At 31.1% G+C, this 19,231-nt stretch overlaps 2 protein-coding genes across 3 annotated transcripts; one reads left to right on the top strand and one right to left on the bottom strand.

Annotated features, from left to right (window-relative positions):
* The first annotated feature begins 725 nt into the window (after positions 1-725).
* Positions 726-13,156, top strand: LOC140668799 (uncharacterized). Its single transcript, XM_072898113.1, has 12 exons — positions 726-1,025; positions 1,922-2,048; positions 2,283-2,389; positions 2,901-3,074; positions 3,413-3,546; positions 3,624-3,775; positions 8,360-8,523; positions 8,825-8,951; positions 9,070-9,176; positions 9,483-9,656; positions 9,853-10,001; positions 10,341-13,156. Exons 1-12 carry the CDS (start codon positions 933-935, stop codon positions 10,570-10,572), a joined length of 1,740 nt encoding a protein of 579 aa, XP_072754214.1. The 5' UTR covers positions 726-932; the 3' UTR covers positions 10,573-13,156.
* On the bottom strand, positions 11,836-19,073 carry Tral (LSM14 family protein trailer hitch). 2 transcript variants are annotated; one of them, XM_072897912.1, is made up of 7 exons: positions 18,846-19,073; positions 17,160-17,314; positions 16,733-17,039; positions 15,734-15,929; positions 15,136-15,444; positions 14,708-14,884; positions 11,836-14,406 (listed from the first exon to the last, which is right to left on the bottom strand). In XM_072897912.1, the coding sequence occupies exons 1-7, from the start codon at positions 18,964-18,966 to the stop codon at positions 14,109-14,111; spliced, it is 1,563 nt and encodes a 520-aa protein (XP_072754013.1). In that variant the 5' UTR covers positions 18,967-19,073; the 3' UTR covers positions 11,836-14,108. The 2 variants fall into 2 exon arrangements, with proteins under 2 accessions (XP_072754013.1, XP_072754014.1); XM_072897913.1 differs by having other exon boundaries at positions 16,838-17,039; positions 18,846-19,072.
* Between the last annotated feature and the right edge of the window lie 158 nt (positions 19,074-19,231).

Below are 19,231 nucleotides of genomic sequence, written 5' to 3'. Positions count from 1 at the left end.
TAATTAAACTTGTGCATTTTTGTCAAAAGTTATAAAAAATATTCGAAAAACATATACAATTTTTTTCCTCTTTCATATATTATTAGTAATCTTTTAATATTAATTTAATATTTTTAACTTTATTAAAATAATAATTTTTTTTGTCAGTTGTCAGGCAATCTGATATCTTACAGTTTATTTTCGATACATTTCGTTTTTTTTATATAATAAACTATCCCCTTAATGATAAAAACATTTAAGTTATCATCGATTTTATAATATCATTACTATGTTTACACCAAGTACACTGCCGCATAAAGAGATTCGCCTAAAAGACTGATTTAAAGTTTTTTTTTTTTGAGAAAATAGAAGGAAATAGAGTCAATTAAGATTTTAAAGATTATCAATATATTAAAAATGTGCACAGTCTCTTATCTAAAGTATTAGCTATCCAATTTTATTGTCGACTTTCTCTTATTTATCATAAAAATATTCACAACTCTAAGGCTTAATTCGCACAGTTACTTTATTGACTTTCTGTGAAGAATTAAAAAAAAAAAACTTCTCAAATGCAATGTGAATAATAGCAATCTTAATTAAACAATCCGGAGATGACGCTTAATACGACATTGCCTCCGCGGATAACAGATCTCACGCGAGCAGAGAACCCTGATAAACCGAACGTCACAAGCAGATCGCGAGGTCAAAGATCGTCAAACGAAAACAGTGGATTTTATCAATTCAAGGAGGTTCTCAGACCAACCGAAGATTCGCAGCTGGTGATCACAGCATCCAAAGAAACATCTCTGCTTGTCGATTACGTGAAATTAATTGTTTCAAATAAAATTCATTTGATATAAAAATTTGCGAACAAAAATTGATAAGTTTTATCGTGTCCTTTTATAAGTGAAGAGTAAATTCAGGAAAGATAAGTAGAGCTGATTAAAGGAAAGATGCAGATCAAAGATAAACGAGTTATAGTGACTGGAGCGGCAAGTGATTTGGGTTTGACATTTAGCAGGGAACTGCTACGAAATGGCGCCTCGGTACGTTATTATTTAATAATGATATATATATATATATATATATATATATATATATATATAGGTATATGTGATATCAATGCCTCTCCAATATTATTTAATAATAAATCCTCCTTCACACACATCATTATACGTTCTCTTTATTCTCAAAAATATTCATTTGCAACAGTATTACATGTTTTGTTATCGTCTTTTTTTATCACTGAAAGTATAATCAATTCTTATAAAGATTAATAGCATAGTTAAATGTCAATATAGTTTTTCGACCTACAATTTCTGATATTATATTATCACTTTCATTGATAAACCATGTCTCTATCCTTGGTTATAAATGTGGAAAATATGAAAATTTTGTTTGCGTTCGGTAAAATTATTATCTAATTAATTTCCTATCTTATTACATTTTATTTAGAGTATAAATTAATATATAAATTAATATAAATATAAATATGTATAAATTAATATATTTTACATATATTTTAATATAATTTAAATGGATAAATTTTTCTATACATAATAAAAAATTACATAGAAATATTTTAGATATGAACAATTACATATATCAAGTTAAAATTCTTTAGAATTATTTGATAAATTTCCATCATTATTACTTGATAGTTTTCGAAATTAATTTGAAATACGAAAAGCGTAGAAATACTTGACTGTTGCATATTTATATATGTAATTTATATAAAAAAATAAATGATAGTGTTTATCATTCAAAAATATGAGTAATGTTATTTTCATTTATAAAGATAAAGTTGTTATTAGTGAACGAAAAATAAAAATTCCTCCAATCAGTAAAATGTAAATCATGTGGCATATAATAATTCTGAAATATTCATGAAACGCATGTACCTAAATCACTTTTTATACAATAGAAGCGTAAATACTTTTAGATTATAGTTTTGATCGATATTCGACAATCTCACGGGGAACAAGCTGTAGAGAATTTAAATAATGAGTTTGGCCGCAAACGAGCTATATTTTTGCATTGCGATGTGACGAATAATTCTGAATTCGATGGTAAGTATTATATATATAAATAAAAATAAAATATTTACTATAAAGGATTTTTTTAGCATACTTTAATATTTCCAAATCACATAGTCCACTTTACGTTAATAATGTATACTTTATTAATACGCAAATTAATTACTTGCACGTAAATAATCTTTAAGCTTATTTCATTTTTGCTTATTGCAATTTTCGCATACGATTGATCGATGTCTGTTTAAAGTTGAAACTTTCTTATTACAGCCGCGTTCAAAGAGGCAATTAACATTCTCGGTGGGCTCGACATTTTAGTAAATAATGTTGGCGTGATAAACGAAGTTGATTTTTCCAGAACTATCGATGTTAATGTGGTAAGTTTTTTTCCACTATTTTGTTTTAATTTAGTATTTAATAATTTTGCATTAAGTTTAAGAAAATTGAGTTCAGATGTATATATCGCGAAATATTTTGATAGAATAATCTTTTCTACAATATATGGAATTGCAATGGCAATGTAGACACAATTACATATAAGCAAGCTTTTACACAGTTATAAATTACATATAATATGATTTTCTTATTTTTTTATGCAATGGCAGATTTAAATTTGTGTGGCCTAAAGAAATATTTTACATTAATCAATATTTCTCTTTCCTTATATTATATATATTAAAATATATTTATTTATTGTCCCTTTTTCATGAATATATTGTGAATATAAAAAGATAAGCTTTTCTTTTAATTATTATGTAACTAAAAGAAAAGCTTATAAATACGAAACTTAAATATGACTTATTATATTTTAATTGTATGTAAAACTGTGTAATAAGGTAATCTTAAATAAAATAAGATTTTTTTGAAATATTAATCTTATTATTATAGACAGCAGTAATTCGTGGGACTCTCCTGGGAATTCAACAAATGCGAAAGGACTCTGGAGGTAAAGGTGGTGTCATCGTAAATATTTCGTCTATTGCCGGATTACAAGCCGTATCTCAGCTTCCAGTATATTCTGCTACGAAACACGCTGTAGTTAGTTTCAGCCGGTCTTTTGCAGTGAGTATTTATAGACGAAATATATCATATAAATCCTAGCATAATAAAAAAATTAATAAAGAAAGAAATATATTTAGATAGATTTTTTAAAAACAGAAAGTTACGAAAGTCAAAATACATATATGTATAATATATTTTAATTTTAATAATATGATTAATTGTATAAGTAAGAATTAATCTCTGTTTCGTTCTTTATAGTCTTTTAGCAAGAAATCTTTTTAAATTAAAATTTCGATGATAATATGATTTCTAAAGTACTTTATGTAAAAAATATCTCAGAAAAAAAAGAGACTTTTTCTTCTAATGAGTCCTATTCTAATATATTTTTGACTTTGCAGCAACCTTATCACTATGAGAGAACTAATGTAAAAGTAATTGTTCTGTGCCCTGGTTTGACCGGTAGACCAGTCGTGGAAGATCTGCCGCAAGGTGTTTCGAGCACTGACATTTTGCAGAAATATCGACCGCAGAAGTAAGATTACTAATAATGCATATTTTTTTGGCTCTCGAAATTTGCATAAAATGTGAAAATAAACTCTGTCAAAATAGGGTGGAGAGCGTCGCTCATGGATTGATATATGTAATCCGTTGCGCGCAAAATGGGAGCGTGTGGATTAACGAGGATGGAAAACCAGTTTACGAGATATTGCTTCCCGACACTTTACCGCAGAAGAAAACCGAAGTCGACGAGAAGGAAAATTAATAAGAAGTTGTTGGAAAATTAAATATTTCACATGCACTGAAAAAAAATTAATTTAATCTAAAAAAATATTTAGTTCAATACGTTCAAATAAGTATTTATTTAAATTAAGCAAAAACATATTTGAATCAATAAAATATATTGCTGAATAGTAAAATAGTCAATATATTTTACTAATTCAAATATATTTTTGCTTAATTTAAATAAATACTTGTTTGAACGTATCGAACTAAATATTTTTTTAGATTAAGTAAATTTTTTTTCAGTGTGTCAATTCGTGTAACAAATATATATACATAATATCAATATATTATAGTTTTTAGTGAAAATATCTTGCTTGATAAATCTATTACTAATTAATTGAAATTGTAATATGAAATATTTGTGTGCTTAATATATAACAATAGAATATATATAAAATATATATAAAACTGTTATATATATCTCTTCATTTTGTTTCACATGACGTTTTTATTGTTATATATCTCATCTCATTTTTATCGTTATCTCCTTTTTATATCTCATCTTTCTCACGTTTTAGAACCAAATTTAAAGTACAATAGAATAATGTTTCATAAAAATAATTTATATCAATTTGATGAGTTGTAGAATGATGCATATATATACATATAACGCACATAAATACACACATTAAATCTATATAATATACAAAATACATAGAAAATTTTATACACACGCGCGTATATGTTTTTAAAAAGTATATAATATATTCATAATATATTCATGAAAAAATGACAATAGATAAATATATTCCAATATATGTAATAAGGGAAAAGTAATTGATTGATGTAAAATATTTCTTCAGGCTACACAAATTTAAATTTGCCACTGTGTAAAAAAAAAAAAAAAAATAAGAAAATAATCACATTTAACGATGATAATATAATATATATAAATAATATGCCACAAACTACTGTCATTGGACCAGATATTAATTGCTTGACAAAACTGTAATCTTTCGTCGGCGTAAACTGATGCACCTCCCAATTGATGCAAATAAATAATACGCATAAATGCACACAAGGGAGAATCGTACGCTTTCGTAATGCGCAATATGACACGATAATTAAACAAACATCGTAAAAGAGAAATTACTTTTGTCTCGATTCGGAGTAAAGTTCGATCAGAGACCGACTCGTGCCGGTTAGTATCTGTCCGAGGCTGATTCCTCCGCGCAGATCCTTCGTTAATTTATCGTCGGCGCGACGCCGACCGGACGTCAAGTACACTTTTTCTATTGATAAGACGCAGCGAGCGCGAGCTGTGCGCACGTCAAGCTCTTATCACCGCTTTGTGCCACACGACTGCACCGAGTGCGTTATTTCTAAAGTTCGCCGATACTACGAACGATTGATGATAGAGCGCCAGATAATTTGAAAATATTACAGGAACGCAGCAATCATCAGTTTTTCCCTTCACGGTTTTTTTCCTTCCCTTTTTTTTTAGCATTAAACTCTTTACACGTATATATCTAATAAATTAGGACAGAAAAGGTAAAAACGATACATCCGACGTTAGTAAATGTCTTGTGTATAATTTAGCTAATAATAAAATAATTAAATAAAAACTTGCTTCCGTTGCAGCAATTATCTAAGCTAAATACTTGCGCAATTTTTCTGAATTTTCGCATTATCTGTATTCCCGAACTCGAGAATGTAAAAAGACTACCACGTAATGACACATAAGGTCAGCCACATATTTGATTAGAGTCGACTGCCGACGATAAGGCGATCGATAATTTCTTATTGCGCATTTTTCTTTTCTATGTTCATCGCAACAGTACAATTATATGTGAGTTTGGATTCGATAAGCAAAAACGTTATCATGTGATCATCGCATATTAAATATTCGCGGAAACGAAAGTTCGCTTTGGATTTGACCTTTTAGTTATTAATTTATAGTTTATAGTCGCCATTTTATAGATCATATGACGCCCCTTATCTCAAGTGTCGTACGCCATTACTGCGTCATTTTTTAATAAAATACGCAATTTAAGTATGTTTTAATCTATAAAAATGATATAAAGATGTCACGTGCAATCGTTTGTATAAAGTCTGCATCATTACTTTCTTGTGTTTTTTATTTAAAAACGTAACGTACGCATATTTAGATCTTGAAGAAAGAGAGGAGAAATGGTAATTGCTAAAGGTGCAGTTAAAATGAACGGAGAACTACTAATCAAAACGGGAATTAATTTAAAAATATTATGAAGACACATATTGTTTGATTGTGAGAGTTATTTCATCCGCACATGCAAAGAGCGCGAAAATATTTCTTCCCATTGTCCCTCGTGCTGCGAATATATGATCCACCAGCCAGTTCTGCGTCCCGTAGCTGTGATAAATTTTTATTAATGGAACAGCTCGCCGGGGTGAGATCAAATATGCAAAACAAATATTTCGTGAAAAAGCCTAAAAAATGCACGTAGCTAGGGTGCGTTTTAATAAATTTTAATCTCACTTGCCACTCAACATTAACTGCATTTTTAGCATGTTTTATGTTAATATTTTTCATTATATTACCTTATGAGTATTTAATCACTTTTTTCTAAAATATCTCGTGTATATAAGCATAAGAATATACAAGAATTGTGTTATCTTTTATAAGCAGGTTGAATAATCAATTAGAAATTTTATGGATTTTCCATAAAATATAAACATTTTGATTACAAAACCTAAGAATTTCTTATATTAGTAAAATGCATTGCTAATAGTGCGTAAAAAACAAACGCATAATTCTAGGAAATCCAATCATCTAATGCGACGCATTACTTGAATCATGATATAATAACTATACTATATTATCCTCAAGTAAAAGGAAAAGTACATCTATAAACGATGTTTCTCGATTTATGTCTGGTATGTCCACTATCGGAAAGCGGGTTGCCGACGCGATGCGATTAATTAGCCTCCGCGGAAGGGGTTAATTAGGGAAAATGCTATCGAGAACGCGGCGCGAAAAGAGAACGACAAGAGATGTATCTGGTTAGTCTAGCGAAAGGGAAGATAAACCAGAGATAATAATGAAAAGACGTAGAATCATGATTAATTCAATGATTAAGAAATCGTAAAACGTATCGAAAATAACAATTTTTGGAAATAAATTATTTATTACAAAAACGTGCTGTTTTTTATATTATTGAGCCCCCTGAATTCAATATTTTGAGGTCTATTTCGCTCCAGATTCAAAATTCACGAAGATAACATATGTTTGCTGATAAACTACTCGTCACGTAAACGACTATCATGTTTTTTCTTATTTCAGGAATCACATATAAAATAATATATTTAAAAAAGGTTTTTTTTTTTTGCAAAAAATTTAAATCATCTATTAATCTAATAATAAATCTAATAATATTTCTATATAAACGATTATTTTAATGTACACTCAAACATTTTTGTTGAATATCAGTTTAACGCAAAACAATAGTCAATTTTTAAGTTTCTGAAACTATTGACAATATAGAAAAATTTTAAATTAAAAAAAACTTTTTAAAAGATCGTAATCGTTTGATCTATTCATTGATCCAAAGTCCATTTGTACATCCCCACCGCGATGAAATCGCTGTATCGTAGAATCCCACATCGCTGCTTACTGCATATATAAACACTTGGAGAAACGTCTTAAAGTTCAGTTAAAACTTACACGTATTAACACGAGTTCTCGCCTCAACTTTATTTACTAAGCTCTTCGAGAATTAGCTGTGCCTATCTTTAAATATTTATAACAGTTTCGTTTATATAGAGAATAAAATGGGTACGTTTGATTCTGTCATGGAACATATGTATCTGCCCGAAATCACTTGCGATAAAGTGCCTCGACGATGAAAAAAATGTGCGATAAAAAATCGATTCTTGAATCCTGTGAAATTCTTTGGATATTCGAGATGTATTGTAAAATTTTACAAAAATTGTACAAAAGATATTTATTGAAATGTGACATTTATTGAAAAAAATGCAATACTGTTGTCAACAAATTGTTCTTTTGGAAAGCTAAAACATAATAAATTTACATTATACGCGAAAAAAAGTTTACAAATATTACAAAGTTTTAAAATTTAAATTTACTTCTTTAAAAGTACAGAAAAATCCAAAAGCTGTTAAAAATATATTTTTAAATTTTGTTAGATGTTTTACTATATATAATATTTTATTAATGAGATATATAAATAAAAGTGTGAAAAGTTATTGTATTTATTAAATATTTCAAATGTTAAAAATAAAACAGATAGATTTGACTAATCTTTAAAAATTCGGATTGACAGGAACATTTTATTTTTTTCACGATATGTGATCTGGATATAGTTGTTATATAAATCAATGGATAATTATTAACAATAAATATTAAATAATAAATAAACCATTGTTAAAAAAATATGAATGTTTTTTTTTTTTACTTTCTCTTTTTTAGTGATCTTCACATTTAATTTCATATAAATAATAATAAACATAAATATAATATACAATATAATGTTAAATAACACAACAAATCAATCTGCTCTAATTTTTTCAATCTATTAAAATGAATTTTCTTTTCCATTTATTGAGTAAATTTTTTATTACAGATTCAAGTCCGAGGTCGTTTCGTCGACGTTCGTCAGCATCCGAAAGAGCGAGGGAAATAGAAGCAATCAATTGCATCGTTTCTGGCAAAAATGTTCTGATAACTGGTGGTGCAGCAGGATTGGGTCATGCTTTCCTCAATCATTTTATAAAACACGGAGCAAATGTAAGTGTAATGATTAAAATAACAAAATTACAAAAATTAAAAAAAATTGTATCTATAAAAATACTTATAAAAGCTTTATATTTATAAATAATTTTATTAAAATACTTATAAAAATTTTGTATAAATTAAAAAATGATTTTTTATCACGTCTTAAATACAGGATATATTTTTTTCTTCTAAGTCCTTATTAAATCTATAAAATGATATTAAGAGAGGAGAGATACGTTCTCTCTCTTTCTCTTCTATACATATGTATCAATATTATCGTCATTGTTATATTTTTTATTTATATTTGTTGCAGAAAGTAATTATATTAGACATCGATGTTGAAGCCGGCAAACGAATCGCACTCGGTATCGAAAAATCTTGTCGCGAAAAGAAGGTGCACTTTATACACGCCGACGTATCTAATCACAAGCAAATGGCTGGTAAATATAGAGCAAGATTCCGAAATCGCGTACAGATGTTTATTCAAACCATTTTTAATCGCTAAACCTCCCATCGAGTATCATTATCTTATTTTGGGTTTGCCATATCAATTTGTAGACGCTTTCGAAGAAGCATCGTCGTTGTTGGGAAACATTGACATCGTGATAAATAACGCCGGAGTTTTGGACGAGCGAAGATGGGAAAGGGAAATCGCGGTGAATATTGTGAGTCTCATTAATAACAATCTATTGATTTATTAGTAATTTATTAATGTCATTAATGATAATTTTTTTTTAATTTCATGATTTCCTTACCCTGTGCTTTTACACGATATTTTTCTAAGACCTTGAATATCTTATATTTTTTACATTTCAATTAGCTCTTCAAGATTGTTGCTGTGAAATGATTTTCTAAGCACATTGCGCATAAGCAAATATACAAGAATTAAAAAGTAAATGTCATTAATAAGAGTAATAATAAAAACCGAAGATTCTTTAAACCCTAATGTAATATCGGTATATATCTTATAGGGTGGCATGGTCAGCACCGCGATGTTAGCTATGAAATACATGAGTAGAGACACGGGTGGTCATGGTGGTGTCTTGGTGAATGTGAGCCAACACACGGATATTAGAAATACGGCTCAGCTTCCGGTCTATACTGCCACAAAACACGCCGTCATCGGTTTATCAGAATCTCTTTCGGTAATTATATATATATAAAGAATTAAACATATATAGTTATAAGTGTTTCAATTACTTAAGCAAGTACTATGTAATTGGCCATTTGTATAAAACTCTTACTAATGTCATATATGTTAGAGCGTTCTATTAAATTATAAGAGATATCGAAGTCTTGAATTTTTATCATTCATCAATGTTCCATCATACTTCTTGACAGGATCACTACGAGAGGACCGGTGTTACCGTGATAACTTTGTGTCCAGGACTAACGGAAACCGCCCTGACGGTAGATAGCCCCAACAAACTGCTCTCCAGAGTCATGAAGGCGGATTTCGTCAAAAATCTTGAACAATTCTCAATACAGACGTAAGCTATACCGTTGCTACTATCTTTACAATCGACATGATAGATGAATCAGTCAGATAAGAGCGTTAGATTTCGATATATTCGCTGCGCAATTATTTTAATCGTAAATAAATTATTTACAAGTACTTTTCTCTAAATCCCCGTGAGTTTCCTCGCAAAGATATAGCTGTTTAAAATGTAGCTCGCGTTTAATTTGTAAATCCGACCCTGTAGTGGAACATTACATCTTTCTCCTTCGGTGATTATATGTTATCACCAACTCGGGAGATAAATTTCTCGATTTATACAAATTTTGTCTCTCAATGTTTTGTTATTTAATCATTAATACTTTTTTTTCAGACCTTACGTAGTCGCACAGGGTCTAATGACAATATTGAGGACCGGCGAATCCGGCAGTATTTGGGTCATCGAGAACGGTAGAGCGCCTTACGAGGTTTACATGCCGAATCCGCAAACACTACGTCGTCACTACAAGAACAACTTTTCACACGTCGACGTTAAAGTCGTGAAAGGTCGCGCGATAAGGGAAGTCTGCGACAACAGTAGAACAGGCCTGATGAGCTGTGCCTGATAATTATACAAGGGCTTGACCGTGATCTCTCTCTCTTGTTCTACTTAGCGCCAAAAAAACCCCACGCAACGTCCACGTGGTGGACGCGTTATCAATCGAAGAGACTTCGCGTATGAAGACATTTCACGCACAAACACCGGAAGCGCAATATGCAGTTGTAAAGCGAAAGTTGTCGCGATATTTTAAAGATCTTCTTTCGCGTATTATATTCATGTATCCTCCGTGGATTATTTCATATTAAGAAATTTTATACGCATTTTCTGCCATCTATGGCTATACTCGCGCGCTGGTCCATATTTCTATCATAATTTTTTGACACATTGCGTACGTATCTGAATTAATTTTCTTTTTTAATCGAAATGTTAGATTGTATGTATACAGATATTTTTGTGATAAAGAAATTTATAATAAATGTTTTGAAAAATAATCGATATATCGATATATAGAAGCAAGAACTTAAAATCTCATGCAAATTTTATAGATTTATATGAGCACTTTACTTAATTCCTTATATCCTGTAAGCTCCAAAATTCGTTATAAATAGAGGAAGTGTGATGTGGGAATTTCAGTTACGTTGATGCTAGAAGTTTTGAAAGTTTCAGTGTGCACATTAGTAGTATGCGACAATCATTTTCGAGCTATTTAAATGCGCCATTTAAAAACAAAAACACAAGTCCATATGTGCAGAAATAGAAAGACATAATTGCTCCCAGTATGTTCGAGTCACGATAAACTAACGCGACCTGTTAATCTATGGAAGGACGATAATAATAAATCACTCTAGTTAGTATCGCTTACCAAGCATTTAAAAAAACACTGGATGTACGCGTGGAAGACGCAATTTTTTACGCACATTTTAATCACATCGTATATAATACGCAGCGCATTTCAGTAGCATCAAGCACACGATAGCCTTGTATTTAACATACGTTAGTCCTACGTGTGTGTATTAAAGACGTTATATAATTCTATTTACATCCAAGTACATCTCTTTCTTTTTTTTTTTTTTTTGGGAAACCGCACAATACTTATCTTTTACATTTCAAATCGTTCATTTAAATTCACTTAATCCGGCATTTAAATCCATAAAATTCTGACGTTTGCATTCATCGAAGAGAAAGCACAAGAGAAGGATCTGTATGAATATTTTACAATATTTTCTCGACATTACAATTTTGTGAAGAAACAAGAAAGAAATCTTTTATTTCACACTTGAATACTATGGAAAGAAGTGCGTAGGAGATTAGAAATGACACGACGACGTGTTATTTCATCATTTCAATATTATTCAGCATCGGGAATCACAATATATCCGCTGTACAAAACAAAAATTCATTCTCGCGTATATTATTTTATTTTTTTTTTTTTTATATGTACGAGGCATAAAACTTAAAAGTTAAATTTTCTCACCGTATTTTCTATTTGCGTATTTTGTTTTATATTTTCTATGATTCTTTTTATTTTACTCTGCGTTTCCTCTGATAGCTTATTGGAGATTTGCTTATCAGTTATATAAATTTCAAATTATGTGTGTATGTGTGTGTATGTTTTTATGTATGTATTTATATAATATCTGTATGAGTTGGACTCTGTACGAGCCATAGAAAAATAATAGTCGCAAATAATATTCTTATTCTGTTTCTTCCACGTCTTATATCTTTAAGGACATTATTATGCTTTTAGTCTTATTCGCGATTTAACACAATTCTACGCGCTGTATCGTCGTGTATCAAAAAGGATTCTTCGAAAGTGTGAATAATCGACTCTACAATTACAAAATCGAACGACAAAAATTACCTTTATACATTTTACGCTTTGGAAATCTTTGCCATGATTCACTTTTATATTTAAACTTTTTATACTTGACGCGGACAAATTCAGTTCGTTGTTTATATATACAGAAAATTGTTCTCGTTTCAAGACTAGAACGGTAAATTGAATAAATTTATAAAAAAAACTCAATTATGATAGTTATTTTACATAAATTATTTAAATATATATTACTTCATATATGTATATACATATAAAGAAGAAACAATATAAAAAAGATATACATATATAATTGGCAAAATATATTGATTTAATATATAAGCTTGAGATACAAGATATAATTATAAATAATGTGTACACCTTTGCAAAACGTCGATTTTAATAGGTGCACTCTAAATATAATTATGAATTTAATATAATTTATTATTGTAATTATATAATATAAATTTAGAGCTTTATTTGTTGAAGGTATATATTCAATATATTCGACAGCAATCGAGGAATCCTAGTTTAAAACACGATAATAATAATGTAACATGATTTAGAACTTAGCTACTTACAACAATACGACTGACGCTTACAGCTTTCATAATTCTAGACGCAGATCTTACAAAGAAAGAATAAACAGACCGCAAGCTTCCAATTTAATAATACAAAAATTCTGTATAAATTGGTTTTCCCTCATTTTCCCACTTATTATATACTCATCTACCTTAATAAAATTATATGTTTACATAAACTTCATGCTAAGCACTCGAAAAATTTTGTCTGCGTATGCTCAAAAAAAAAAAAAAAAAAAAAAAAAGAAACAAAATGAAATAAAAGGATATCTTTTTTAGCCAATTTACCTTGTACTATATATTTCACAGTATTTCTATTCTCAAATGCAATTAGATACAATCGATTTTTACATACTTTGACGAGAAAGTACTTTTATACGTCTATTGCCATCCACTTCCGATATACGGATACAAACCAGCTATTCCATAACGACTAGTATCATCAAGTCACCATCATCATAAAGCCATTCCATAATTATTTATAGTCAAGTCTTGAGAAAACCGGACTGAAGAATGATCACGATCGAATTGTACAATTTTCCCTAACTACATACCAATTTGTTTAAAGTGGCTTCAAATTATCATATTAAGAATTTTATCAATGGACACATACTTTTAACTAAATAAAACTTATGACTATATTTCCTTTCCTAAGTAATTTGCTTCCCCAAATTCTTATCCAAATCCACAAATAAGTATCAATATAAAAAAGAAGGAACAACATCCTAGTTGTAATTGACTTTACTTCCCTGACGAAAATGTATCTTTTTTTTTTTCTTAACGCCAACTCATCGTGATCATTGTCGACTAAGCAGTAAGAAAATTTGTCTTTAAAAGTACCTTCTTCAATCATCTAGTCGCAAAATATCGATGCAAAGAGTCATATGCGCCAGAAAAACGTCCATATGTGCGATTCTTGTCATCTAACTCCATACATAACCACCGGTTCGGCGCTTGCAAGAAAAAAAAAGGCGTGTTTTCTTATACAATATAATCTACATTTACGCCGGCCGCGTTGTATCTTTTGTTATTCGATTGCCAAATTCTAACCCAAATCAGTCCATAACGGTAGACCACATATCGTAAAAATCTTAATCTATAGTTCAATACTTATATATAATAGCGCATCGCTCATACTTCGCGGCATATTACTTATACTCTTTTACGCCGTACCGGTGTGACAAACATTACACTCTTCCTTTATATTTAAATAACGTTCGTCTGCGATTGAGAGGCAGACTGTTCGTTGGTCGCGCGATTTTGACTCACCGTATTACTCTGTAGTTGGTTAGGTGGCTTCCGATTACCACCCCTGTTACCTCGATAACCACCTCGGAAACCACCGGGGTTGCCGCCGCCACCACCGCTGCCTCTGTACATATTTCCTCCCATTCCGCGAGTAAAATAGCCACGGCCACGGAATCCTCCGCGTCTCGTGGAAGCCACGCCAAACGTTTCCGAATTCAGCTTTCGTTCCGTTCTCCAATCTGTACGTTGGAATCGCCTAAAAGATGTAAAATATTATGTTATGTAAAATATCTCACAAACTGATGTGAGGAAATAATTAAAGAATCTAATATGCAGTCATTTCGTTTTATAAAAGAATTAATTTTAAAGTTGAGAAAATTTAATTTGTACTTTAATTAAAATTAACTTAGGAAAGCCTGGATTCAATACTCTTGAATTTTTTTATATTTTTATAAATCTTTAAACAAATATGCGTGTGTTAGGATGCTGTTGTATTGATTTTTTCAATAGAGTAATTATATTCACTGAACATTTATATATATATTAATAATGCATACCCTTTACTCCTTTCGACAGCTTCACAGCTAATATTATCAAAGAATGACTTTGATTTATCATAATGAACAATCTCCGGTTCTTCTTCAGGTTCACCTTCACCGGCACCTGTTTCATTCCCACTGTCGTCTTTTTTCTCGTTGTCAGCACCATCAATTTTCGTCTTTGCTAATTGCGATCTAAAATATATAAAACAATTTTTATTTTATTATTTTATATTATTTTATTTTATTATATCATTAAAAGTAATTTTATTATGTGACAATGTTAATGCGACGCGTAAGCCATTCATATGTGATATATGATTGCTTTAAATTCGCATTGATTTACTTTTGCATGGTATCCACATTGGTCATTTCAATGATTACTTGAAATGAATCCGGCACGTAACCATGCAGAGTTAATATTCAATGAACATTTTTATTCTTACCTCAATTCTTCGAATTCAGTGTTCGCTTGCTCGAAATCATAGTCATTGTCAAATTTGAGTGTATTCTTAGGCTTGGCACCAGCGTTGCCTGCTTGAATCGTACGGAAATTACCGCGCCCTCTACCTCCTCCTCCTCCTCTACCTCTCATGTTGCCACGATTCACCCAGCCTTGGGGATGGGGACCGCGATTACCTCGAGGACCTTGGTTATGACCTTGGTTATGACCTTGATTATGACCATCTTGCTTCATCATGTCTCTCTTTCCATCGTTAAATTGAGACATGCCCATGTTGCCTTTAGCTCCGTGACTACACATACAAAAAATATTTTATTAAAATTCTGCTTTACAATTTGGTTATCAAATTATATTAAAAATAACTGTAATAAATAATGTGTGTATATATATAAAATTGTTCTCTAAATTTTTAATTAGAAAAGCCAGCACTAAACGATAACTAAAAATAAAATATGATAAGTTACATATGCAATCATTTCTAATATCAATTCTAAACAAATAAAACTGTTACTAAAAGTAATCTTTTGTTTATTATATAAGCACAAAAAGAATCTGAATTCTTAAGTAAGAATTACAGATACCTGTCATGGTCTCGACGAGGTGGTTGGACGGTCCTGATGTTTGACTTGTCATTCATTTTTCCAATGTTACTACTCTGCTGCGATTGCTGTTCATGTCCTACCTGAATACCTTGATCCATAGTTGGGCTTTTCCTCGTTAATAAGGAGGATGTAGGAGTGGTAGAACGAGAACCACCACTAATGAGATCCAATACACCTATTTTTTTCAAAATAAGTACATCAAGTAATGTATATTTTTACAAATATGACAGAACAATAATAGCAGATCGAAGATGTAAGCATTTCTAATTCAACACTTTAGTATAAGAAACTTTAGTAATAAGAAATTAAAACAAACTTTTCATTCCCAATTTAAAATAAAAGATTGTATGTGTCTACAAAAGTTTTATGTATAAAATGTAAAAGAAATCTCTCGAGGATTTTTCAACAATTACTATTGTTCATTGTTACTGTTCTTGCTATTTTGTTTTTGGTTATGACATAAGCATAAATGGAATAAAATTGATAAATGCATATGCAAAAAATATCATGCATTAATCTTAAAAATCATCAAATAAAAAAGTTCACAATAAGTTATGCAAGTTATACAAATTTAAATAGCCACTATTAAAATTATTTTTTTAAATTTATCAAAATATTAAGATTTTTAAATAGCAATTTTTATATAGAAATTTTATCATGCATAAATGTGCAAAATTTACTCAAGTAATATTGTAAAATGCATGTGTAAAGAATAGATAGATGCGAAAAGTGAAGCTTGCAGAATACTAGAAATAATAGCATGTAAGAGTGAAGTCTAGTTAATAGAAAAGAGTTTAAATTTTGTTGTTGTAAAATTAATCATAAATATAAAAAAATGCTATAACATACCATAATGTATACATTATACTAATTTTTAATAAACAATGCTCAATAAAAAAAAAGTTTTGCAAGCATTACCAAAGCAGGAGCAGCAAGAAGCATGCCAGCAAGGGATATTTCATAGCAAAAACAGTTTACCATCTTCCAGAGATTGATCTTTTGGTAATGGGTCGATATTGGCCGTTGGCAGTGAGTTTGGGATAGAGATGGCATTGGGTTCAGCGGAGCCCAAGCTCAACTCACTTTGCTGTTTATTAATTGTTCCGCGAGGATCTCTAGCTGCAGTCTGCATTCCCATTACTGGACCCATGGTTCCCATACCCATGCCATAGGGAGCTCCATATTGGCCACCCATTGGGCCCATCTGACTCATCATCGGATGCCCATAACTAGGCTGCGGTTGATACGATTGTTGACCCATCGATGGCTGTGGAGTTACTGTCATCTATAAACAAAATGTGTTAATATTTGTAATATATTTAATTTCACTCTTTTAGGCATTATTTGTGCCAAGTTTACAAATACTTCTATCCAAAAAATTATGAAAATTTGATAAAATAATTACCTGCACAATAGCTGGATCATTGGGAATAGAACTAACATTGTTGACAACTCTGATGTCTTTGATGTCAGATCCGCGAAATAGAATATACTCGTACACCTGATTTTGTGGTGCCACAGGAAGTTGAGTTTCTCGATCTTCAGTACCAAAGGAACGCACTAAAAAATAATAAATAATTCAAGTTTTTCTAATTTTTCAAGAAATACTGCTATGATTTCTTACTATATTAATATTGAATAGATTATATATTATATAGTCAGAGGTATATTTCTGAGTTATTTTAAAATAATTAAAATAAAGCTTTTCCATTAAAAAAAATCTTTACAAATTTAAAATAATAGAATGCATACAAACTACAATATATATATATATATATATATATAAATATATAAAACAATACTATTACTTATGTTATAATAATTTATTGTACCAAATATTTGTTTAATATTTTGTATAATATTTATGATATTTTATATTAATTAACATCATCATCAAAGGAGAGAAATTTTATGTTCTTTTTTTTATATAACTCATAACATACAGAGATCAATATATATATATATATATATATAACTTCAGTATAGTAGATTTCCAAGAATAATATTTGTTCCTTAGGTTTGAGACACTCCAAAGTCATTTGGACTACAGGTTGGATTAATGAGACAAAGGGATCAAGGACATGTAAACATTCTAAAGAAAGAGACAAACATTCCTCCTTACATACTAAGCATTACATACCAAATTCAAATTCAAAATTATCATCATCATCATAACATACTAATAGACAAATGTTAAAAAATTCTAAATAATAAATATTAAAGCGACACTAAAAATTGTATCCAACAAGTTTGCATAATTTTTTTAATTTATCAAACTTACTATTTATTAGATTACAATAGAAAATTTTCGAATAACCTAATACTAACCATCGCGATATAAAAAAGTACAACCGATTTAAGCAACGATTTTCGCCAGCGACGATTGCCGAGTTAATCATAATCGTAATATATATAAAGCAGATTGAATGATCTTCAATAGTCATTTCGATGATTATCCGATACTCGGTAAAATATTCACCGAATGTGTAGATTAAAAGTCACGCGACGCGTTCGCTTGATAAATTCAGCGAAATCAGAGATGCTTTGCATCACGATGGAAACTTTCGAACCGGTGTGTCCTCGGAAAAACGTCCGTTATGTGAAGGGACCAGGTCACTGCGACCCCGATTGTTTTGTGACGCGATATGTCTGCCGGATAAATCGCGAAGCACCGGCAACGCTTCGCGAGCAGAACCGTTGTTCGCAAGAGTTGAGAGCACGTGTGACAAAGGAATCGTAGATGTCGGTCGCGCGAGATGAACGGGAATTGTCATCGTTAGCCAACCGCTTTAGCGATTTCAACAAAGGTTCTCCTCGACAATAGACCGGCTCGATCTGGCAGAGTTCGGAGGCGGGAGTCAACGAGAAGACGTGACCTCTGTGTTTATCCGCGAAAACACGAGACGAGATCGCACGAAAGTTAATTTCACGATATAACAATGTAATTAAAATCGACAAAATTATAGGGGAGCGCTTGTACGGTGGGAGAAACGAATGGAGGATAATTTCTCGGTGGCGTTGGCGGCGGATCATGCATGGTAGATGCGGCGCGGCCGGGACTCCATCTTGGATTCTTGTCGATGCTACTCACCGTTAGCTAGGGCGATCGTGCACTCCTGCGGATCGACGGTGAACAGTCGGCCCTCATAGCGAATATCCGCCTTCGAGATCAAGCTGATCTTCGAGCCCAGCTCTGGCATACCACCGCTCATCTTGACTCTATCTCCGTCGCGCACTGATCGATGTGATATTACAGGATTCACGACACCATCTGACGAGACCCTCCAGCTGACAGAATGATCGACGGCGAACTGCCGAAAGCGCCAACGGCGCGCCGCGCATGCGCGACGCAGCTCCCTCTTCAAGCCGGCAGCTTCGAGATTCGGGAGAACCTTCAATCGGCGAAATCGCGTTGCGATGTATACGCGCATATCAATCGAGGCCAATCGGAAAGAAGAAAACTTTACCCTAATTGAT

Source organism: Anoplolepis gracilipes, chromosome 8 (assembly GCF_047496725.1).
Source record: "Anoplolepis gracilipes chromosome 8, ASM4749672v1, whole genome shotgun sequence".
Lineage (NCBI taxonomy): Eukaryota > Metazoa > Arthropoda > Insecta > Hymenoptera > Formicidae > Anoplolepis > Anoplolepis gracilipes.
The sequence above is the reverse complement of the archived record's forward strand: the minus strand, read 5'-3'. Positions and strand labels throughout refer to the sequence as shown.